We start from the raw sequence: 19,076 nt of genomic DNA on the forward strand, positions 1-19,076 counted from the left end.
TCTGAGTAACTGTGACAATAGTGACATTGCTTTTGATATATTTATTGATGTTCTCACTAAGTTACTCAATAAATATTGCTCTCAAAAATTTTAAAGGGTAAAAATTGATAATGCACCAAACAAACATAATAAATTACACTAGTACAATCTTTATCTAAAGTAACTAAAGTGTATCTGAAAGAGCCCTTGTCTGTGTACCACACACAAGTCATATGGAACACTGAGGTAATGTGAGTGGCAGGTATCATAATGGTTTGTTTCCCTGCATCATGAAACTGCCTGCCAATGGTACTAGCAGTTACTGGATGTTACAAAGAAGGGCGAACAGCTCACTGAATGGTCCCAGTCATTAGCGTTGGGTTAGTTAATGAGTGGCAGACAGTATTTTGATGTTCCCTCCTTGTGGTTTGTATCAATGTCCAGATCCTGAACATCATGAAAACATGCCTTCCTGTATCCAGTACTACCAACAATGGGCAATGGTGGTGTCCATATGAGCAGAATGGCATGCAGTATGATGGTAGAACCACCCAGTCTCCTGTAGACCCACAATCTGACATCTCTTAAGCTTATCTAGTTTGGCAACCTACTGTTAAACATGTCGACTCAACATAGTGCATGGTCACTTGGAGTCCTTGTATCTACCAATGCACACATCACATTTCCACTCAGTGCAGCAGAATGTGCAAAACTAATCATTGGCATGGCTGATGGCGAGCACTATATCAATCATTGCATAATGGATTGGTTCACTCCTCCTGACATCAGCTCTTTTAAAGACAGTAAGTGTGCCTCTCCAGCCAGAGGTTTGAGTCCGCCCTCAGGCATGGGTATGTGTGTTGCTCTTAGCATAAGTTAGTTTAACTAGTGTGTACCGTATTTACTCAAATCTAAGCCGCACTCGAATCTAAGCCGCACCTGAAAAGTGAGACTCGAAATCAAGGAAAAAAAATTTTCCCGAATCTAAGCCGCACCTGAAATTTGAGACTCTAAACTCGAGGGGAGAGAAAAGTTTTAGGTCCCACCTCCAAATCGAAACAAAGTTCATCTAATTGTAATATGAGACACAATTTAGGTCGAATGAATGACGATACAGATGCAGTAGTTTGGTTCGAGTCTTAAGCTTAGCAGTTAAGGTTTACCAGGTAGCCATTGCTATGCGTCAGGCGCTCTGTCCATATTTATACGGGTACCCTTCCTTTTTCACATGCTTCGTCTGGTTTGAATTGAGTGCTTATTTTTCTTTGATCTCATAAGCGCCGTTTTCTTTGTTATAGGTGTTTACGTCACTCTAAGCTGAAAATGCATTACTGTACTGTGTCAAGCATTGTTTGTCGCATTCTGATAGTGCGTGTTTACGGCCTGTCGCCGCTCGCGGCATGGCTTGCTTTTGTGTGCGCTACTGCCACTTACAAATAAAAAATAGAGAGGAATCATCTCATTAGCGAAAATTTGTTGTTACTTACACTACTGATTTCTTTGATAATGATCAACAAGAACCAAATAATAGACTGCGTATGATAGATGATGTTCTGAACGAAATTTTAGCGATAATTTTTCTCCGTTTGAAAATCTTTGCAGGCGCCTTTTTAGTTCATTACATTCTGCAAAGAAATTAGAGTCATCTTAGATTTAAAAATCTAGTCAATTGGAATGCTTCATTTCTGACTATTAGGCATAAGAATAATACGAATATAAACATTACATGATACATATATTCTTCCGCGTTTGCTGTTGTCTCACTCTTGTTTCGTAGTTTATTAGGCAGACAGGATTTAAATGAGATAGTAGCAAACACGAAACAATACATGGCAAAATGTTTATATTCGTATTATTCTTATGGTGAAGAGAATACTGCATGTAATTCACAATTCATAAAAGTTCCTATTAGCAACCATCTCTTCTCACTGGTAGGAAAAAATTCAGAACACAGAGTTGGCCATATTGACAAACGTCCCAAACAGTCTTGCCAGTCAGATTTTTGTAGTACATTGAAATGCTGCTACATTTGAAGATGAACAATACGGAATTTGTATTTACTTCGTTGGATAATGTACCAAAATGCAGTGGTCGAAAGTCGGGGCGGAGGAAAAAGGCTCGTCTTCCACCTTTTTTTTTTTTTTAATTTATTGACTGACGCAGAGGTTTTGGTGCCAGTATTTATCTTTGTGCCTACAAAGCATGCCTGTGTAGCGCTACATATATTCGACGGCAGAAGTTAGTTGTGGCAGCACCCACCAACATTTTTCAGAACTCCCGCTTGCTTTGCACTCGATTCTAAGCCGCAGGCAGTTTTTTGGATTACAAAAACCGGAAAAAAAGTGCGGCTTAGATTCGAGTAAATACAGTAAGTCTAGGGACCAATGACCTCAGCAGTTTGGTCCCTTAGGAATTCACACACATTTGAAAGACAATAAGTGTTTCTACATGTTCCATGAACCATAATTTTAACTTCTTACTGTGATTAATTGCAGTGCTGTTCCTCAGCAGAACATATGGCAATGTACTGATAATTTACTTAGTTTATAAAGCTTCCCCCTACATATACAATGATACAGGTGGAATATGTGCACATATAAGACTGAAATATGTTAAATATATGTGAAATACATATCGCAAGTGCATGCATGGACAAAGCTCCATGTAAAAAGCTCTTCCCAAATCCCTCAATCAATTTCAACCAAACTCTGCACATTTATTACTTATTATTTGGAAATAAATACTGTGGGTGTAAGAACCAGCTATCTCATAATGGGATGTGGCTGATAATGTGGTGAGAAGGGGAGGAGGGGGGGGAGGAGGGGGGGGGAGGAGGAGGAAGAGGAGGAGGAGGAGGAGGAGGAGGAGGAGGAGGAGACGGGCAGGTGGAGAGAAGGAGGAGGAGGAAATGGACTGAGAAAGGGAAGAAAAGGAGATGAACAGGGAAAGAGAGTAAGAAAAGATGGAAAGTTAAAGGGAGGAAGAGAAGATGGACAGGGAAAGCGGAGACCAGAAGATGGACAGGGAAAGCGGAGACCAGAAGATGGACAGGGAAAGCGGAGACCAGAAGATGGACAGGGAAAGCGGAGACCAGAAGATGGACAGGGAAAGCGGAGACCAGAAGATGGACAGGGAAAGCGGAGACCAGAAGATGGACAGGGAAAGCGGAGACCAGAAGATGGACAGGGAAAGCGGAGACCAGAAGATGGACAGGGAAAGCGGAGACCAGAAGATGGACAGGGAAAGGGAAGAACAGAAGATGGACAGGGAAAGGGAAGAACAGAAGATGGACAGGGAAAGGGAAGAACAGAAGATGGACAGGGAAAGGGAAGAACAGAAGATGGACAGGGAAAGGGAAGAACAGAAGATGGACAAGGAAAGGGAAGAACAGAAGATGGACAGGGAAAGGGAAGAACAGAAGATGGACAAGGAAAGGGAAGAACAGAAGATGGACAGTGAAACATGCATCTCAACTCAGTCAGGAGCAAAGGTAAATTACTTATTAGACAAATTACACCTAAAAATGTACCCATAGGGCCCAAAACACATCGGGGAACATATTAAAATGTGTAAAATTGTGACAAAGTGTATTTATTTGCACTTCCAGTGGATTTAGTATTTTATCTGGTTTTTTCATGTTCCTCATCCCACTTACATTACTCTATGATGATGTCAGAACCCTTAATCAGGCAGGTAGGTTAGAAAATTTAAAAAGGGAAATGGATAGGTTAAAGTTAGATGTAGTGGGAATTAGTGAAGTTCAGTGGCAGGAGGAACAAGACTTTTGGTTAGGTGATTACAGGCTTATAAATACAAAATCAAATAGGGGTAATGCAGGAGTAGGTTTAATAATGAATAAAAAAAATAGGAGTGCGGGTAAGCTACTACAAACAGCATAGTGAACGCATTATTGTGGCCAAGATAGACATAAAGCCCATGCCTACTACAGTAGTACAAGTTTATATGCCAACTAGTTCTGCAGATGATGAAGAAATTGATGAAACATATGATGAGATAAAAGAAATTATTCAGGTAGTGAAGGGAAACGAAAATTTAATAGTCATGGGTGACTGGAATTTGAGAGTAGGAAAATGGAGAGAAGGAAACATAGTAGGTGAATATGGATTGGGGGTAAGAAATGAAAGAGGAAGCCACCTGGTAGAGTTTTGCACAGAGCATAACTTAATCATAGCCAACACTTGGTTCAAGAATCATGAAAGAAGGTTGTATACACGGAAGAATCCTGGAGATACTAAAAGGTATCAGATAGATTATATAATGGTAAGACAGAGATTTAGGAACCAGGTTTTAAATTGTAAGACATTTCCAGGGGCAGATGTGCACTGTGACCACAATCTATTGGTTATGAACTGTAGATTAAAACTGAAGAAACTAAAAAAAGGTGGGAATTTAAGGAGATGGGACCTGGATAAACTGACTAAACCAGAGGTTGTACAGAGTTTCAGGGACAGCATAAGGGAACAATTGACAGGAATGGGGGAAAGAAATACAGTAGAAGACGAATGGGTAGCTCTGAGGGATGAAGTAGTGAAGGCAGCAGAAGATCAAGTAGGTAAACAGGCGAGGGCTATTAGAAATCCTTGGGTAACAGAAGAAATATTGTATTTAATTGATGAAAGAAGAAAATATAAAAATGCAGTAAATGAAGCAGCCAAAAAGGAATACAAACATCTCAAAAATGAGATCGACAGGAAGTGCAAAATGGCTAAGCAGGGATGGCTAGAGGACATGTGTTAGGATGTAGAGGCGTATCTCACTAGGGGTAAGATAGATACTGCCTACAGCAAAATTAAAGAGACCTTTGGAGAAAAGAGAACCACTTGTATGAATATCAAGAGCTCAGATGAATCCCAGTTCTAAGCAAAGAAGGGAAAGCACAAAGGTGGAAGGAGTATATAGAGGGTCTATACAAGGGCGATGTACTTGAGGACAATATTATGGAAATGGAAGAGGATGTAGATGAAAGACCTTGTTCGAAACAAGACTCCGGAAGTAGACAACATTCCATTAGAACTACTGACGGCCTTGGGAGAGCCAGTCCTGACAAAACTCTACCATCTGGTAAACAAGATGTATGAGACAGGTGAAATACCCTCAGACTTCAAGAAGAATATAATAATTCCAATCCCAAAGAAAGCAGGTGTTGACAGATGTGAAAATTACCAAACTATCAGTTTAATAAGTCAGAGCTGCAAAATACTAACGCGAATTCTTTACAGATGAATGGAAAAACTGGTAGAAGCCGACCTCGGGGAAGATCAGTTTGGATTCCGTAGATATGTTGGAACACATGAGGCAATACTGACCCTACGACTTATCTTAGAAAATAGATTAAAGAAATGCAAACCTACATTTCTAGCATTTGTAGACTTAGAGAAAGCTTTTGACAATGTTGACTGGAATACTCTCTTTCAAATTCTAAAGGTGGCAGAGGTAAAATACAGGGAGCGAAAGGCTATTTACAATTTGTACAGAAACCAGATGGCAGTTATAAGAGTTGAGGGGTATGAAAGGGAAGCAGTGGTTGGGAAGGGAGTGAGAATTGGGGAGAAGAGGAGTTTGTGGCACAACTTGACGAGAAGAAGGGACCGGTTGGTAGGACATGTTCTGAGGCATCAAGGGATCACAAATTTAGCATTGGAGGGCAGCGCGGAGGGTAAAAATCATAGAGGGAGACCAAGAGACTGGGAAGGACTGCCTAACTATATGGATAACTGACTGCTACAATCAATTTATTACCTTGTCTTGTCACTCATGAATGAGGCCAGATTACTATGGATCACACTGCCAACTGGAGCCAATGTGAGTTTTGCCTCTGCCATTTCTGCTGTTGGTTATCATATTTACTGTGTGGATTGCCTATTAAAAGGTTATTGTAATTGATTTTCACCATCAAGAAAAATGGTACCCGAGACCCAACCACTGCGCAATTACCACGATTTAGATAGCCCCAAGAAATAAATCCCAAATATGGGCATAGCCCCCCTTTAGACTTAATGTGCAGTTGAAAGAAATCACTGTGTGAGAACTTCTTCATTTATGTCATGCATGTGGACAGGTTACCACAGAGGCTGTGATGGTGCCACCCATGAAGTGTTCCATCTTTTGATGTGTGAGTATTGGGAACAATTGATTTGGGGGAGGAGGCCTAGTTCTCTCCTCATAAAGCTAACAATATGTAGTAACTGTTGGACTTCTGCTTAAGGACTGAACTGGGACCAAATCATTGCTACTTGTGCAACTGTTGCTACTTTTCTGTTATATTATAATCATCCCTATTTAAGGGAGTTTAATGAGTGTCCACTGGTCATAGTGGGATAATCATAAAGCATACACAGTATGTAATGGATAGTCTATAGATTCATTTGGGATTATGTAAGCAACACTTAGTTGTATGGGAAAGCCCTGGGTATTTAAAACCTAATTTCAGCAGACAACTCCTCGTAAATCACCTCACACACCCTCCCAGATGAAGAGTTACAGTTGTGGAGAATGAAAGTGATTTCAAGTGGTTGCACTAAAAGCAGAGACATTCCAATGCGGCAGAGTATGACTGTGCATGGAACCCCATTGGTTCCTTGATTATTCTTAGTTTTTGTATTTGACCACTTCATGTTGGTTTCAGGAATTACTTTGTGAGTTTTTGTGTGATTGCTAATTTGATTGTGTTTTGTGGATGCAGTCAAACAATAAAAGCCAAGTAACACTCTCAAGAAGTTCTGTGTTATTTCAGCAAACTATATTAGTAACTTCAGTGGTGACCCCAATATTACGAACACAAAAATTAGGTCACAAGAAAAAGTGACCACAAGAATGGAAAGGACTCGATCACATACACAAAATTGGATGGCAGGAAGATGAAAGCAGTGGAGTTCAAGCAACTGCAATTGAAAATTCATCCATGCCATTTTGTAACAGCAGTCAATCAGATGTAGGTTTAATCTTGTGGGTGGCTCCATGTTTACCACCGTTTTGGACACAGAACATGAAAATTTGGTTTGTACAGGCAGGAGAAAATTTCCTGTATAGTGGAATAACAAACAAGGAAACAAAGTTCACCTATGTGGTAAGCCAGATGGACCAGAACTACACATCTATGCTGGAAGATATAATTGTCAGCCCACCATCTGAAAACTGGTATCAACACCTGAAGTCAGCATTAATATAATGGCTTTCCAAGTTGGTTGAGCAACAAGTCCTACATTTATTGCATCATGAAAAGATGGGAGACAAGATGCCTTCACAATTTCTCCGATGCCTGCGAAGCCTCACAGCGGACACGGAATTGCCAAACTCAATGCTGCAAGTCGCTAAACCTATATCAGTGCAAACCACCGTACTTTCAAACATGGAACTGAATTTAGATAAGCTGGCAGAGATGGTTGACTGAGTACAGGAAACAATTCCACTTCTGCTGCCAATAATCACAGAGCTTCCACGACATTATACAGCAGCTTCAACAGAGATGGCTGCAGCAACATAGCGGAAGTTCCATACAGATATACAAGATGAGTTGCAGCAGTTGTCAAATGCAGTAAGCAACTGTCAAGCCAAGTAGAGATGTTAACAGTGTAGCATCAGCAAACGAAAGTTGATGATAAAGGGAAAAAAATTCAGAGATGTCAAACATTTTCTCAGTCACCAGCTAGGAGCAACAGCCTGAGCCCACAGCGATGTCAATTTTGTTGGTATCACGAGCATTTTGATGATCGTGTGACACAATGCTCACCACTGTGCAATTACCCAAACTTCTTGAGCGGCCAGCAATAGGTGCAACAAGCTGCGGGAGTTATTTACAGCACCTACAAAAAAATTTGTTCTCACACAGACTCTTTGCGGCAGACAAACTGTCGCAGTGTAAGTTCCTCACAGACACAGGGTTGGATGCTTCCTTATACCTGCACAAGATGTTACTTGTTCGTGTGAAGCCCATGCCCTTACAGTTTTCTGCAGCAAACAACTCAGTGATTAAGACATTTGGTGAAATAACTCTGCCGTTAGATTTCGGACTGGGGAAGGGATATCAGTGGCAGTTTATTGTAGTTGATGTAGGAGAACCAATACTAGGAGCAGACTTCCTTGTGAGTTTCAGCTTGCTGCCCAATGTCAGGAATGGCTGTCTAATTGACAATACTTCCGGTTGCAGTACAAGAGGCACTCAGGCACCTTATCCCATGAAACAGGTGCGAGAAGCATTCGTCATAAATGAGTTTATGCAGCTGTTTCAACACTTTCCCGAGATTGTTACGCCAAAATATGAGAAGAAAGACGTGAAACATAATATGGAACATTTCATCAAAACCACACCAGGTCCACCAGTGTCTGCACGACCACGGAAATTACCACCTGACCGCCTAGTAATAGCAAAATAAGAATTTGATAAATTGTTGAAGGAAAACATATCCACCTGTCTGATGTTCCATTAAGTTCCCAAGAAAGATAAAATGTTGAGACCTTGTGGTGACTTCCAGGCACTAAATGCAAGGACAATACCAGACAAGTACCCAGTCCTGAATTTACAGGAATTTAACAATTTGTTAGGGGGATCACATGTGTTCCGTGTAGTGGATTGTGCCAGAGCTTGTATGTAAATTCCCGTGGCAGCAGAAGATGTCACAAAGACAGCTATAACTACCCCATTTGGCCTTTTTGAACCCATGTATATGCCTTTTGGACTTAAAAATGCAGCCCAGACATGGCAAAGGTTTATTGCAGAGGTTTTGCATTGCCTACATTTTTGTTTTTCTTACATTGACGACATTCTAGTATTTTCTAAAACTACAACCGAGCATAAGGATCATCTGACACAGGTTTTCCAACATCTCAGTGATTATGGTGTGACAATTAATTTCAAGAAGTGTGTCCTAGGACAAAACCAAGTGACTTTTTAGGGTACCTAGTTACTGCAGCAGGAATTACTCCAACGCTGGAGAAGGTGCAAGCATTACAGCAAGTATCACCCCTGACCCCACACCAAGAATTATGAAGATTTCTAGGAATGGTAAATTTCTACAGGCAGCACTTACCAGGGACAGTGGAAAAACAGGGGCCGTTGACAGCAGCACTCTCAGGTACTAACGCTAAAGGTAAGCACAGAATTCAGTGGTCTATGGAAATACAATGCTTGTTTGAGGCAGTGAAACTAAGTGTAGTTGATGCAACGCTTCTAGCACACCCTGACCTGACTGCACCTTTGGCAATTGTTGTTGATGCAAGTCAGGCAGCCATAGGCACAGTCCTGCAACAATATGTTACTTTTGTGTGGCAGCCTTCGGCATTTCTTTCCAAAAAATTAAATGTGCAGCAAAGAAACTAGAATGTATATGATCGTGAGTTGCTGGTGGTTTTTGAGGCAATCAAGTATTTCAGAATGTCAGCAGAGGCAAAAGACTTCACCATTTTCATGGACCATAAACCATTAACGTTTATTTTCAAACAGCGAGGCAAACACAGTTCTCCGAAGCAACATAGACAGGCTGAATTTATAGCTCAATTCACAATTGACATACAGCATATAGCAGGAGCAGACAATTTTGCAGCAGATTATCTTTCCCGAATAAATGGCATATCCCAAACTATTAACTTTCATGAGTTGGTAGTGGCACAAGAGAAGGATATAGAGTTGTAGCATTTCCTCTTCAGGGAGAATACGGGTTTTCATCTAGTGCAAATTAGATTACCGAACTCGAGTCTCAAAGTTTGGTGTGATGTCTCTACAGGTAGAAAGTGCCCATTTGTGCCAGCAGACTACCGCAGATGAGCATTTCATTGTGTTCACGGTCTGACCCATCCTGGCATCAGGAGCACTGTCCACCTGGTGACAGAACGTTTCGTATGGCCCGGGGTAGACAAAGAATGCAAGAGATGGGTGCAAGAATGTTTGGCCTGCCAAACAAGCAAAGTGGGTCATCATCCCCATCCTCCATTAGGGACTTTTCCCAACAGTTGCGAAAGCTCACTCATGTCCATCTCGACATGGTGGGACCATTACTGTCCTCAGATGGTTTCCACTACCTTCTTATGGCAAGTGATCGATACACCCATTGGGCAGAAGCCCTTCCAATAGCAAACATTTCAGCAGAAACGACAGCAAAGATCTTCATAGGCATATGGATAGCGCGTTTTGGATGTCCTGTATATGTAACCATGGATAGAGGGGGACAGTTTGAGTTAACTTTATTTCAACAGTTAGCCAAGCTGTGTGGAATGAACCACCACAAAACTACCAGTTATCATCCCAAGAGTAACGGTATGATTGAAAGATGGCACCGGACTTTAAAAGAAGCTCCTATGTGTCATGAATATAAATGGACACAGGCTCTGCCCGTGGTATTAATAGGTTTGCACACTGCTTACAAGCCTGACTTAGGCATGTCTACTGCAGAAATGGTGTTGCTTACAAGCTTGACTTAGGCAAGTCTACTGCAGAAATGGTGTATGGCCAGAATATCCATGTCTCAGAGGACTTCATTGAAGACAGGAGTCCTACGACAGGAGAATTTGATACATCACCTATGTTCATAGCGCAGTTACGATAACAAGTGTCACATCTGGGCACAATTCCAGGCACTAGGCATGGTCATCAACCAACTTTCAAGCACAAAGACTTGAACAGTTGTACCCACATTATGCTGAGATCAGACATTGTCAAACCACCATTGCAACGACCATATTCGGGGCCTTACAAAGTTTTGCGCCAAAACACACATATGATGGAAATCTCCTACAATGGGAAGTCAATAGCAGTGTCAATAGAAAGAGTCAAGCCAGGATAAATGCCTGCTGACGGTAACAAAGAATCTCACCCAACAAACAAGCCGGCACCCAGGAAATCGGAGGAAACAATTTCTCTTGTGCCTCCATTGTCCAGTCAGCACACATCGCCCGAGCAAATACCTCATAAACATACATGAGCAGGTCGGCGGGTACACTTCAAGTAACCATACATCCCAGGTGCTCCACACTTTCAGCAGGGAGGCTGTGTGGCGAACGACAGTGATTTTGAGTGGTCATGCTAAAAGCAGAGCCATTCCAACACTGCGGAGTATGACTGTGCACGGAACCCCTTTGATTCCTTGATTATTCTTAGTTTTTGCATTTGACTGATTCATGTAGGTTTTGGGAATTGTTTTGTAAGTTTTTGTGTGATTGCTAATTTGATTGTGTTTTTTGGAGGCAGTCAAACAATAAAAGCCAAGTAACACTCTCAAGAAGTTGTTCTTTCAGCAGTATATATTAGTAACTTCAAAGTGACTATTTTGTTCAGCTCATCCAGCATAGCTGGCCAAACCAACCACCTGCCAATAGCTCTTCTGGTGAGCACCACATTGCTACATGTGGCACCATGCTCATGCCAGCCTACAGATGCACCACTATGCCAATGCGCCAGACTCGCCAGTTGTTTTGTAAAGCAAGATAAATGCACCAAGAAACACCATTGTCAATTATCATGCTATATTTGAAATGGGATAATGCTACCAATTTTCACATATTACTGAAATTAACAAAACAAAAAGACGAAAACTGTTCTAATACCCCTTTTTTGAAATGTTCTGTAAAACCACCCATCCCTCAGCTAAAAGGCGCCTCTGTCCAAGGGAGTGCTTAATAAAGTTTTCAACATAACAAAGTCACTACATACTCTGCTTCTGTGGAAAGGTGATGGCTGAAGGGTGAATGATGGGGCCACCTACCTGGAGGAGTAAAGAATTCTTTATTAAAATTTTTTTTGTTAATTTTTTTCCCCTTGATTTCTATGAACCGAGCAGTGTTCAAACAGGTGCCATTTAGAGAAGTGTCACTAGTACCCATCAACCACTAACAGGAAAAAAGGGAACCACTTGGAGGGATATGGGTGTGGGCAGCAAGGGTCAGCCGTGTCTCAGTTCTGTATCAATGGTTGCACAAGTTACCCAAAGTGAAATTCCCTGACAATTCCCTGATTTACAGACACAGTTTTAGCATTTTTCCCTGATAAACTTTGAGATCTGAAGAGTAAGTAAACAAGTAAGTTGACAAAAAATTTAAGAACTTATATACAAGGGTCATACGAGAAGCCTGGTAAAAAGGTAAGAAAAAAATGTTTGTTTCATAAACAACTTACACTGCTTCTTCACACAGTTTCCTCTGAGGGACATACATTTGATTCACCAATCTTCCAACTTTTTCATACCATCGGAAAAATTGGTTCTCTCAAATTCTATACAATACTCACTGACTGCAACCATCATTTCCTCATATCATGAAAATGTTTTTCCAGCAAGCCAAAGTTTCAAGTTAGGGAACAGGAAGAGGTCACTGGGGACAAAATCTGATGAAGAGAGTGAATGAGGAACCAATTCAAAGCCCAATTCATGCACTTTCACCATTGTTATCACTTACGTGTGGGATTGTGCATTATCCTGATGAAATAGAACATTTTTGCATGCCAGTCTTAGTCTTATTTCAACCAACACAAGTTCCAAATGATATAACAATAGGGTACCATTACAATTCTGTCTTTTTCCAAGTAATCTGTGAGGACTATTTCTTGGGAATCTCACAAAACAAAGGCCATCAATTACCAGCTGAAAAAATTGTCTTTGCCTTCTTTGTGCACTTTCACCAGTGGATGTCCATTATTTTGATTGCTGTTTTGACTCTGAAGTGTCGTGATTGATCCAGGTTTCATCAACAGTCACAAACCAGTGCAGAAAGTCTTGTGGATTGCCATTAAATATTTCCAGACATTGCACTGAAATGTTGTGCCTGATGTGGTTTTGGCCAACTGCGAGCAATCCTTTACCTCACACACAGCTTTTTCATAGCCAATTCCCCATGTGCAATATTATGCACTCACTCAGTTGAGATGCCTACAGGGCATGGATTTTGTCAATGGTCTCCTTTGTGGTGACCCAAAGTACATGGCTGGAGTGCAATTTGTCTTCATTGCTTGTCTGACCACGTTTAAATTCATTTATCCAAAATTAAGTGGTCTTCAATGATGGTGCAAAGTTCATGTGAACTTTATACAGTTGTGTGGCAGTTAAACATGTCAAATGAAAATGTTTAATAACAGCACATTATTCAGTTTCCACAATTTTCAATTGAAGTTGGCACACTGGTCAAGTCAGATGGCTGTGAGCAATGTACTGTATGCTGTACATTGTTGAATTTCTTTATATGTTCCTTGGAATCATCAGGCTTACCAATTGGGAAGGCACAATAAAAAGTTCCCTTCTTTCATGGAAATTTACTGGGCTTATCAAACCATTCTCATATTTCTGAACATCTTTATAACTTCAATTCTGAATGAACAGCAAGTTACTGTCTCCTGTACATGAATTACAATGTGAAGGGTAAGTAAACAGATAACTTGCACAAATAAAAGCCATTTTTAGTTAAAGGATTTCTTGTTTATTAGTGAGTTAACTCAAACTCTGAATTAACAGCAAATTTTTGCTGCTTTTCTCATATAAGATTTCTGCACTTTACAGGTGAGATCAGACAAAAAACATGTTGTGTAACATAACATTAAACTTATACTTTCTCTTGGATATATAAACCACTTTCAAATAAATAACACTATGAAACTGTAGCTTAGACACAAGATAGGTAATAAGGATAAAAAAATTTCAAATTCTGACCTCTATAAAGTACAATATGGTGATTGTGAGAAATTTTTGATTGGACAGAGGTAGAAATTTTAATATCAGATGTAAGGAACTTATACATCTGCAAAGCTAAACTGCATTCAGACAACATATTTCTGAACTCTAGCATCTATTGAATATTTTGGAAGAAAGTGAGATCTATGGAATAATTAGCACCACCCCATAGAACTGCTGAATCAACAATACCAATTTACACTGAACACTTATTTCTCACTGTATTACAAGCTCTTGTTGTTCTTCTTTGTTTTAATATTCAGATCACGTTCATTTATTTTCTGTCCCTGGCCCTACACTGCCAACGTTTTCTTGGCTCTTATTTTCATGAGTTCATTGTGTGTCTGGCTTTTCTCATGTTTTAAGATACAGCTTTCAATTAATTTCATTATGTATTACATACACCATGACACCAGTAATATTAACTAACAATTTACAGTAGACCCACATTCAAGCTCTAGCTCCTTTTTAGATGTGTTTTTAACTTATCCTATTTTGGTTCATGTAGTGTGTTAGACAAGGTATATTCTGCTTTATAATGTGCCACGGTAAACAGTGCTTACAGTCAGAGAAATCTAGGGGCCAATCCCCCTCAACTGTTTGCACTATGGTTGTAAGCACAGTGAGCTAACAACAAACCTACATCACAGGCTGTGAATGTTTATTAAAATTTTATTGTTTTTTTATACTATGTGATGTTGACAATTGTGGCCATAGATTTTTTCTCTTTTTATTAACTTCAAGGGGACAGGTATATAGAAACTTCCTGGCAGGTTAAAACTGTGTGCCAGACCAAGACTTGAACATGAGACCTTTATCTTTCACGGGCAAGTGCCCTACCGACCGAACTACCCAAGCACAACTCACAATCAGTGCACACAGCCTTACTTCTGCCAGTACTTCATTTCCTATCATCCAAACTTCACAGAAACTGTCCTATAAAACTTTCAGAATTAGCTCTCCTGGAAGAATGGATATTGCAGAGGTGTGTCATAGCCACAACATGGAGGATGTTTTCAGAATGAAATTTTCACTCTGTCTCTGTAACGATGGTTTGTGAGTCATGCTTGGGTAGCTCAGTTGGTGTAAAACTTGCCCACGGAAGGCAAAGGTCATGAGTTTGAGTCTCAGTCTGGCACACAGTTTTAATTTACCAGGAAGTTTCATATCATTGCACACTCCACTGCAGAGTGAAAATTTTATTCTGGAAATACCCCTCCAGAGTGTGGTTAAACCATGTCTCTGCAGTATCCTTTGTTCCAGGAGTGCTAGTCCTGCAAGTTTCATAGGAGAGCTTCTATGAAGTTTGGAATGTAGGAGACAAGGTAGTGATGGAAGTAAGGCTGTGAGGACAGGTCACGAGTCATGCTTGGGTAGCTGCCGGTACAGCACTTGCCCGCAAGATACAAAGGCCCCGAGTTCGAGTCTCAGTCTGACGCAAAGTTTTAATCTACCAGGAAGCTTCATATCAGTGCACACTCCACTGCAGTGTGGAAACTTCATTCTAGAAGCATCCTCCAGGCTGTGGCTAAGCCATGTCTCTGCAATATCCTTTCTTCCAGAGGTGCTAGTTCTGCAAGTATTGTAGGAAAGCTTCTGTGAAGTTTGGAACATAGGAGATGGAGGTACTAGCAAAAGTAGTGCTGTGAGCATGGGTTGTGAGTTGTGCTTGTATGGATCAGTCAGTAGAGCACTTGCCTGCAAAAGGCAATGGTCCAGACTTCAAGTCTCGATCTGGCACACAGTTTTAATCTGCCAGGAAGTTTCATATTTGTGTACACACTGCTGCAGGGTGAAAATTTCATTCTGGAGACAATTATATTGTTTAACTATTAACTACAATGTTGGTAACTTAGCTTAAAACTCTTACTCATAAATGTGCATATCTTTTACAGATAATCTGATGATGACCACAACAATCAAAATCAATCATTAAATAAAACAAATATTTATGATCAGAGATTATTTTGGTTTTCACTTATAGTTAAATGCTGGGTAGCTCTTATCTTCAAGATGACCATTTTATCCCTCATCATTCCTACAGTAACATTGGATTCCTGTTTGGTATGCCTGCAACTGCATGCTCATCAATATGTTCCAAAACATCGTGCAAAAAATGAGATTTTTCTGAGGCTCATACCACAGGTCCTATTGGACTGAAGATAGAAAAGTAGTGTCAAGTATCGTCTTAGTGTCTATCCTATGTACAGGACCAAAGTGTGAATATTACACACCTCCTCCAGCTTAAGCAAATGGAGGAAATTGGTAATCCATTTTTATTTATTTATTTATTTATTTTTTGTTGCATTAGATGTTTTCTAGGATTGGCCTTAAGGGGCTTATGGAGGCATCAGTAGTTCATGGGTGGTTTCTTAGAAATTGTGGGGGAGGGAGAGAATCTTTTCACGTTTTTTTGTACCAAAACTAAGCCATGGATTCCAAGACGGCTACGCATAGTAAATGGTGGACATTCCTGTGATACATCCTGCAGATTCCAATCTCTAACAAGCTCCAAAATTTTCTTGATACCTTTTCCCTTTCCAAGATACAGAGGTTAAAATTTGACCTAACTCCTATGTGTAAAATAAGCACATAAAAACTGGTATGAAGCAAAAACATAGCTTATAAACTGACATAGCCGGGAGAAATATGCTGTGAAGTGTTTCCATTATCTTCATAATGTTTCTGGCCACCCCATAATTTAGAAGGGGAGCACATGAAAATTTTTTTGAAAGTAAAATCCAGTCTGAGGTGTACAATCACTTTTCATTAATTCAACGCAAATTATCAATATTTTAGTGAACAATACATTTCTCTTAGTATCAGTGACATGAGAGAGAGAGAGAGAGAGAGAGAGTCATCATACACTGATTACATACCTTGATTGATTCCATGTCGGTAACATCATCATGAATCCATACAAGCAATTTCCAGAATAACTTCTGCATCTCATTTCTTTCAGAAGCCATAATAGCAGAAAGGTCTTCCTGAAAATAAAATTTTGTACATGAATAAGTTTACTGTAAACTTAATTGTGCCCAGTAAACAATTATTAGTATTACTAGTAACTTCATAAAAACAGCTATTCAGAAAGATACTTCTGCCTGAGCTGTCATAGTTTGTCATTGCAAGAAATGCTTTCACTGACAGGAAGTGTCACTTTGATGGCAGTATTCTGATGGTTAAGTTCCAACTACCCCCCATGAACCATGGACCTCGTCGTTGGTGGGGAGGCTTGCAAGCCTCAGTGAAACAGATAGCCGTACCGTAGGTACAACCACAATGGAGGGGTATCTGCTGAGAGGCCAGACAAACATGTGGTTCCTGAAGAGGAGTAGCAGTCTTTTCAGTAGTTGCAGGGGCAACAGTCTGGATGATTGACTGATCTGGCCTTGTAACACTAACCAAAACGGCCTTGCTGTGCTGGTACTGCGAACGGTTGAAAGCAAGGGGAAACTACAGCCGCAATTTTTTTCGAGGGCATGCAGCTTTACTGTATGGTTAAATGTTGATGGCGTCCTCTTGGGTAAAATATTCCGGAGGTAAAATTGTCCCCCATTTGGATCTCCAGGTGGCGACTACTCAGAAGGACATTGTTATCAGGAGAAAGAAAACTGGCGTTCTACAGATCGGAGTATGGAATGTCAGATCGCTTAATCAGGCAGATAGGACAGAAACTATAAAAAGGGAAATGGATAGGTTAAAGTTAGATATAGTGGGAATTAGTGAAGTTTGGTGGCAGGAGGAACAAGACTTCTCATCATGTGAATACAGGGTTATAAACACACAATCAAATAGGGGTAATGCAGGAGTAGGTTTAATAATGAATAGGAAAATAGGAATGTGGGTAAGCTACTACAAACAGCATAGTTAACGCATTATTGTGGCCAAGATAGATACGAAGCCCATGCCTACCACGGTAGTACAAGTTTATATGCCAACTATCTCCACAGATGACGAAGAGATTGATGAAATGTATGATGAGATAAAAGAATTTATTCGTATAGTGAAGGGAGACGAAAATTTAATAGTCATGGGTGACTGGAATTCAATAGTAGCAAAAGGAAGAGAAGGAAACGTAGTAGGTGAATATGGAATGGGGCTAAGGAATGAAAGATGAAGCCACTTGGTAGAATTTTGCACAGAGCATAACTTAATCATAGGCAACACTTGGTTCAAGAATCATAAAAGAAGGTTGGACACATGGAAGGAGCCTGGAGATACTGGAATGTCTCAGATAGATTATATAATGGTAAGACAGAGATTTAGGAACCAGGTTTTAAATTGTAAGACATTTCCAGGGGCAGATGTGGACTGTGACCACAATCTATTGGTTATGAACTGTAGATTAAAACTGAAGAAACTGCAAAACAGTGAGAATTTGAGGAGAAGGGACCTGGATAAACTGAAAGAACCAGAGGTTGTAGAGAGCTTCAGGGAGAGCATTATGGAATGATTGACAAGAATGGGGGAACGAAATACAGTAGAAGATGAATGGGTAGCTTTGAGAGATGAAATAGTGAAGGTAGCAGAGGATCAACTAGGTAAAAAGATGAGAGGTAGTAGAAATCCTTGGGTAACAGAAGAGATACTGAATTTAATTGATGAAAGGAGAAAATATAAAATGCTGTAAATGAAGGAGGCACAAAGGAATACGAAAATGAGATCAACAGAAAGTGCAAAACGGCTAAGCAGGGATGGCTAGAGGACATGCGTTAGGATGTAGAGGCTTATCCCACTAGGGGTAAGATACATACCACTTGCATGAATATCAAGAGCTCAGATGGAAACCTAGTTCTAAGCAAAGAAGGGAAAGCAGAAAGGTGGAAGGATTATATAGAGGGTCTATACAAGGGCAAAGTTCTTGAGGATAATATTATAGAAATGGAAGAGAATGTTGATGAAGATGAAGATGAAGTAGGAGATATGATACTGTGTGAAGAGTTTGACAGAGCACTAAAAGACCTAAGTTGAAACAAGGCCCCGGTAGTAGACAACATTCCATTAGAGCTACTGACAGCCTTGGGGGAGCCAGGCCTAACTAAACTCTACCATCTAGTGAGCAAGATGTATGAGACAGGCGAAATTCCCACAGACTTCAAGAAGAATATAATAATCCCAATCCCAAAGAAAGCAGGTGTTGACAGATGTGAAAATTACCAAACTATCAGTTTAATAAGCCACAGATACAAAATACTAACATGAATTCTGTACAGACGAATGGAAAAGCTGGTAGAAGCCAACCTCAGGGAAGATCAGTTTGGATCCCATAGAAATGTTGGAACACGTGAGGCAATACTGACCTTGCGACTTATCTTAGAAGCTAGTTTAAGGAAAGGCAAACCTACATTTCTAGCATTTGTAGACTTAGAGAAAGCGTTTGACAATGTTGACTGGAATACTCTTTTTCAAATTCTGAAGGTGGCAGGA

General features: G+C 40.3%; 1 protein-coding gene across 1 annotated transcript in view; it reads right to left on the reverse strand.

Moving 5' to 3' along the window:
- LOC124795649 overlaps nt 1–19,076 on the reverse strand; it is a 286,381-nt gene that overhangs the window by 24,339 nt on the left and 242,966 nt on the right. The window contains exon 12 of the mRNA XM_047259722.1: nt 16,526–16,633. Coding sequence (XP_047115678.1) covers nt 16,526–16,633 — 108 coding nt within the window. The remainder of the gene's footprint in view (nt 1–16,525; nt 16,634–19,076) is intronic.

The sequence above is a fragment of the Schistocerca piceifrons genome, chromosome 4 (genome assembly GCF_021461385.2).
Source record: "Schistocerca piceifrons isolate TAMUIC-IGC-003096 chromosome 4, iqSchPice1.1, whole genome shotgun sequence".
Classification (NCBI taxonomy): domain Eukaryota; kingdom Metazoa; phylum Arthropoda; class Insecta; order Orthoptera; family Acrididae; genus Schistocerca; species Schistocerca piceifrons.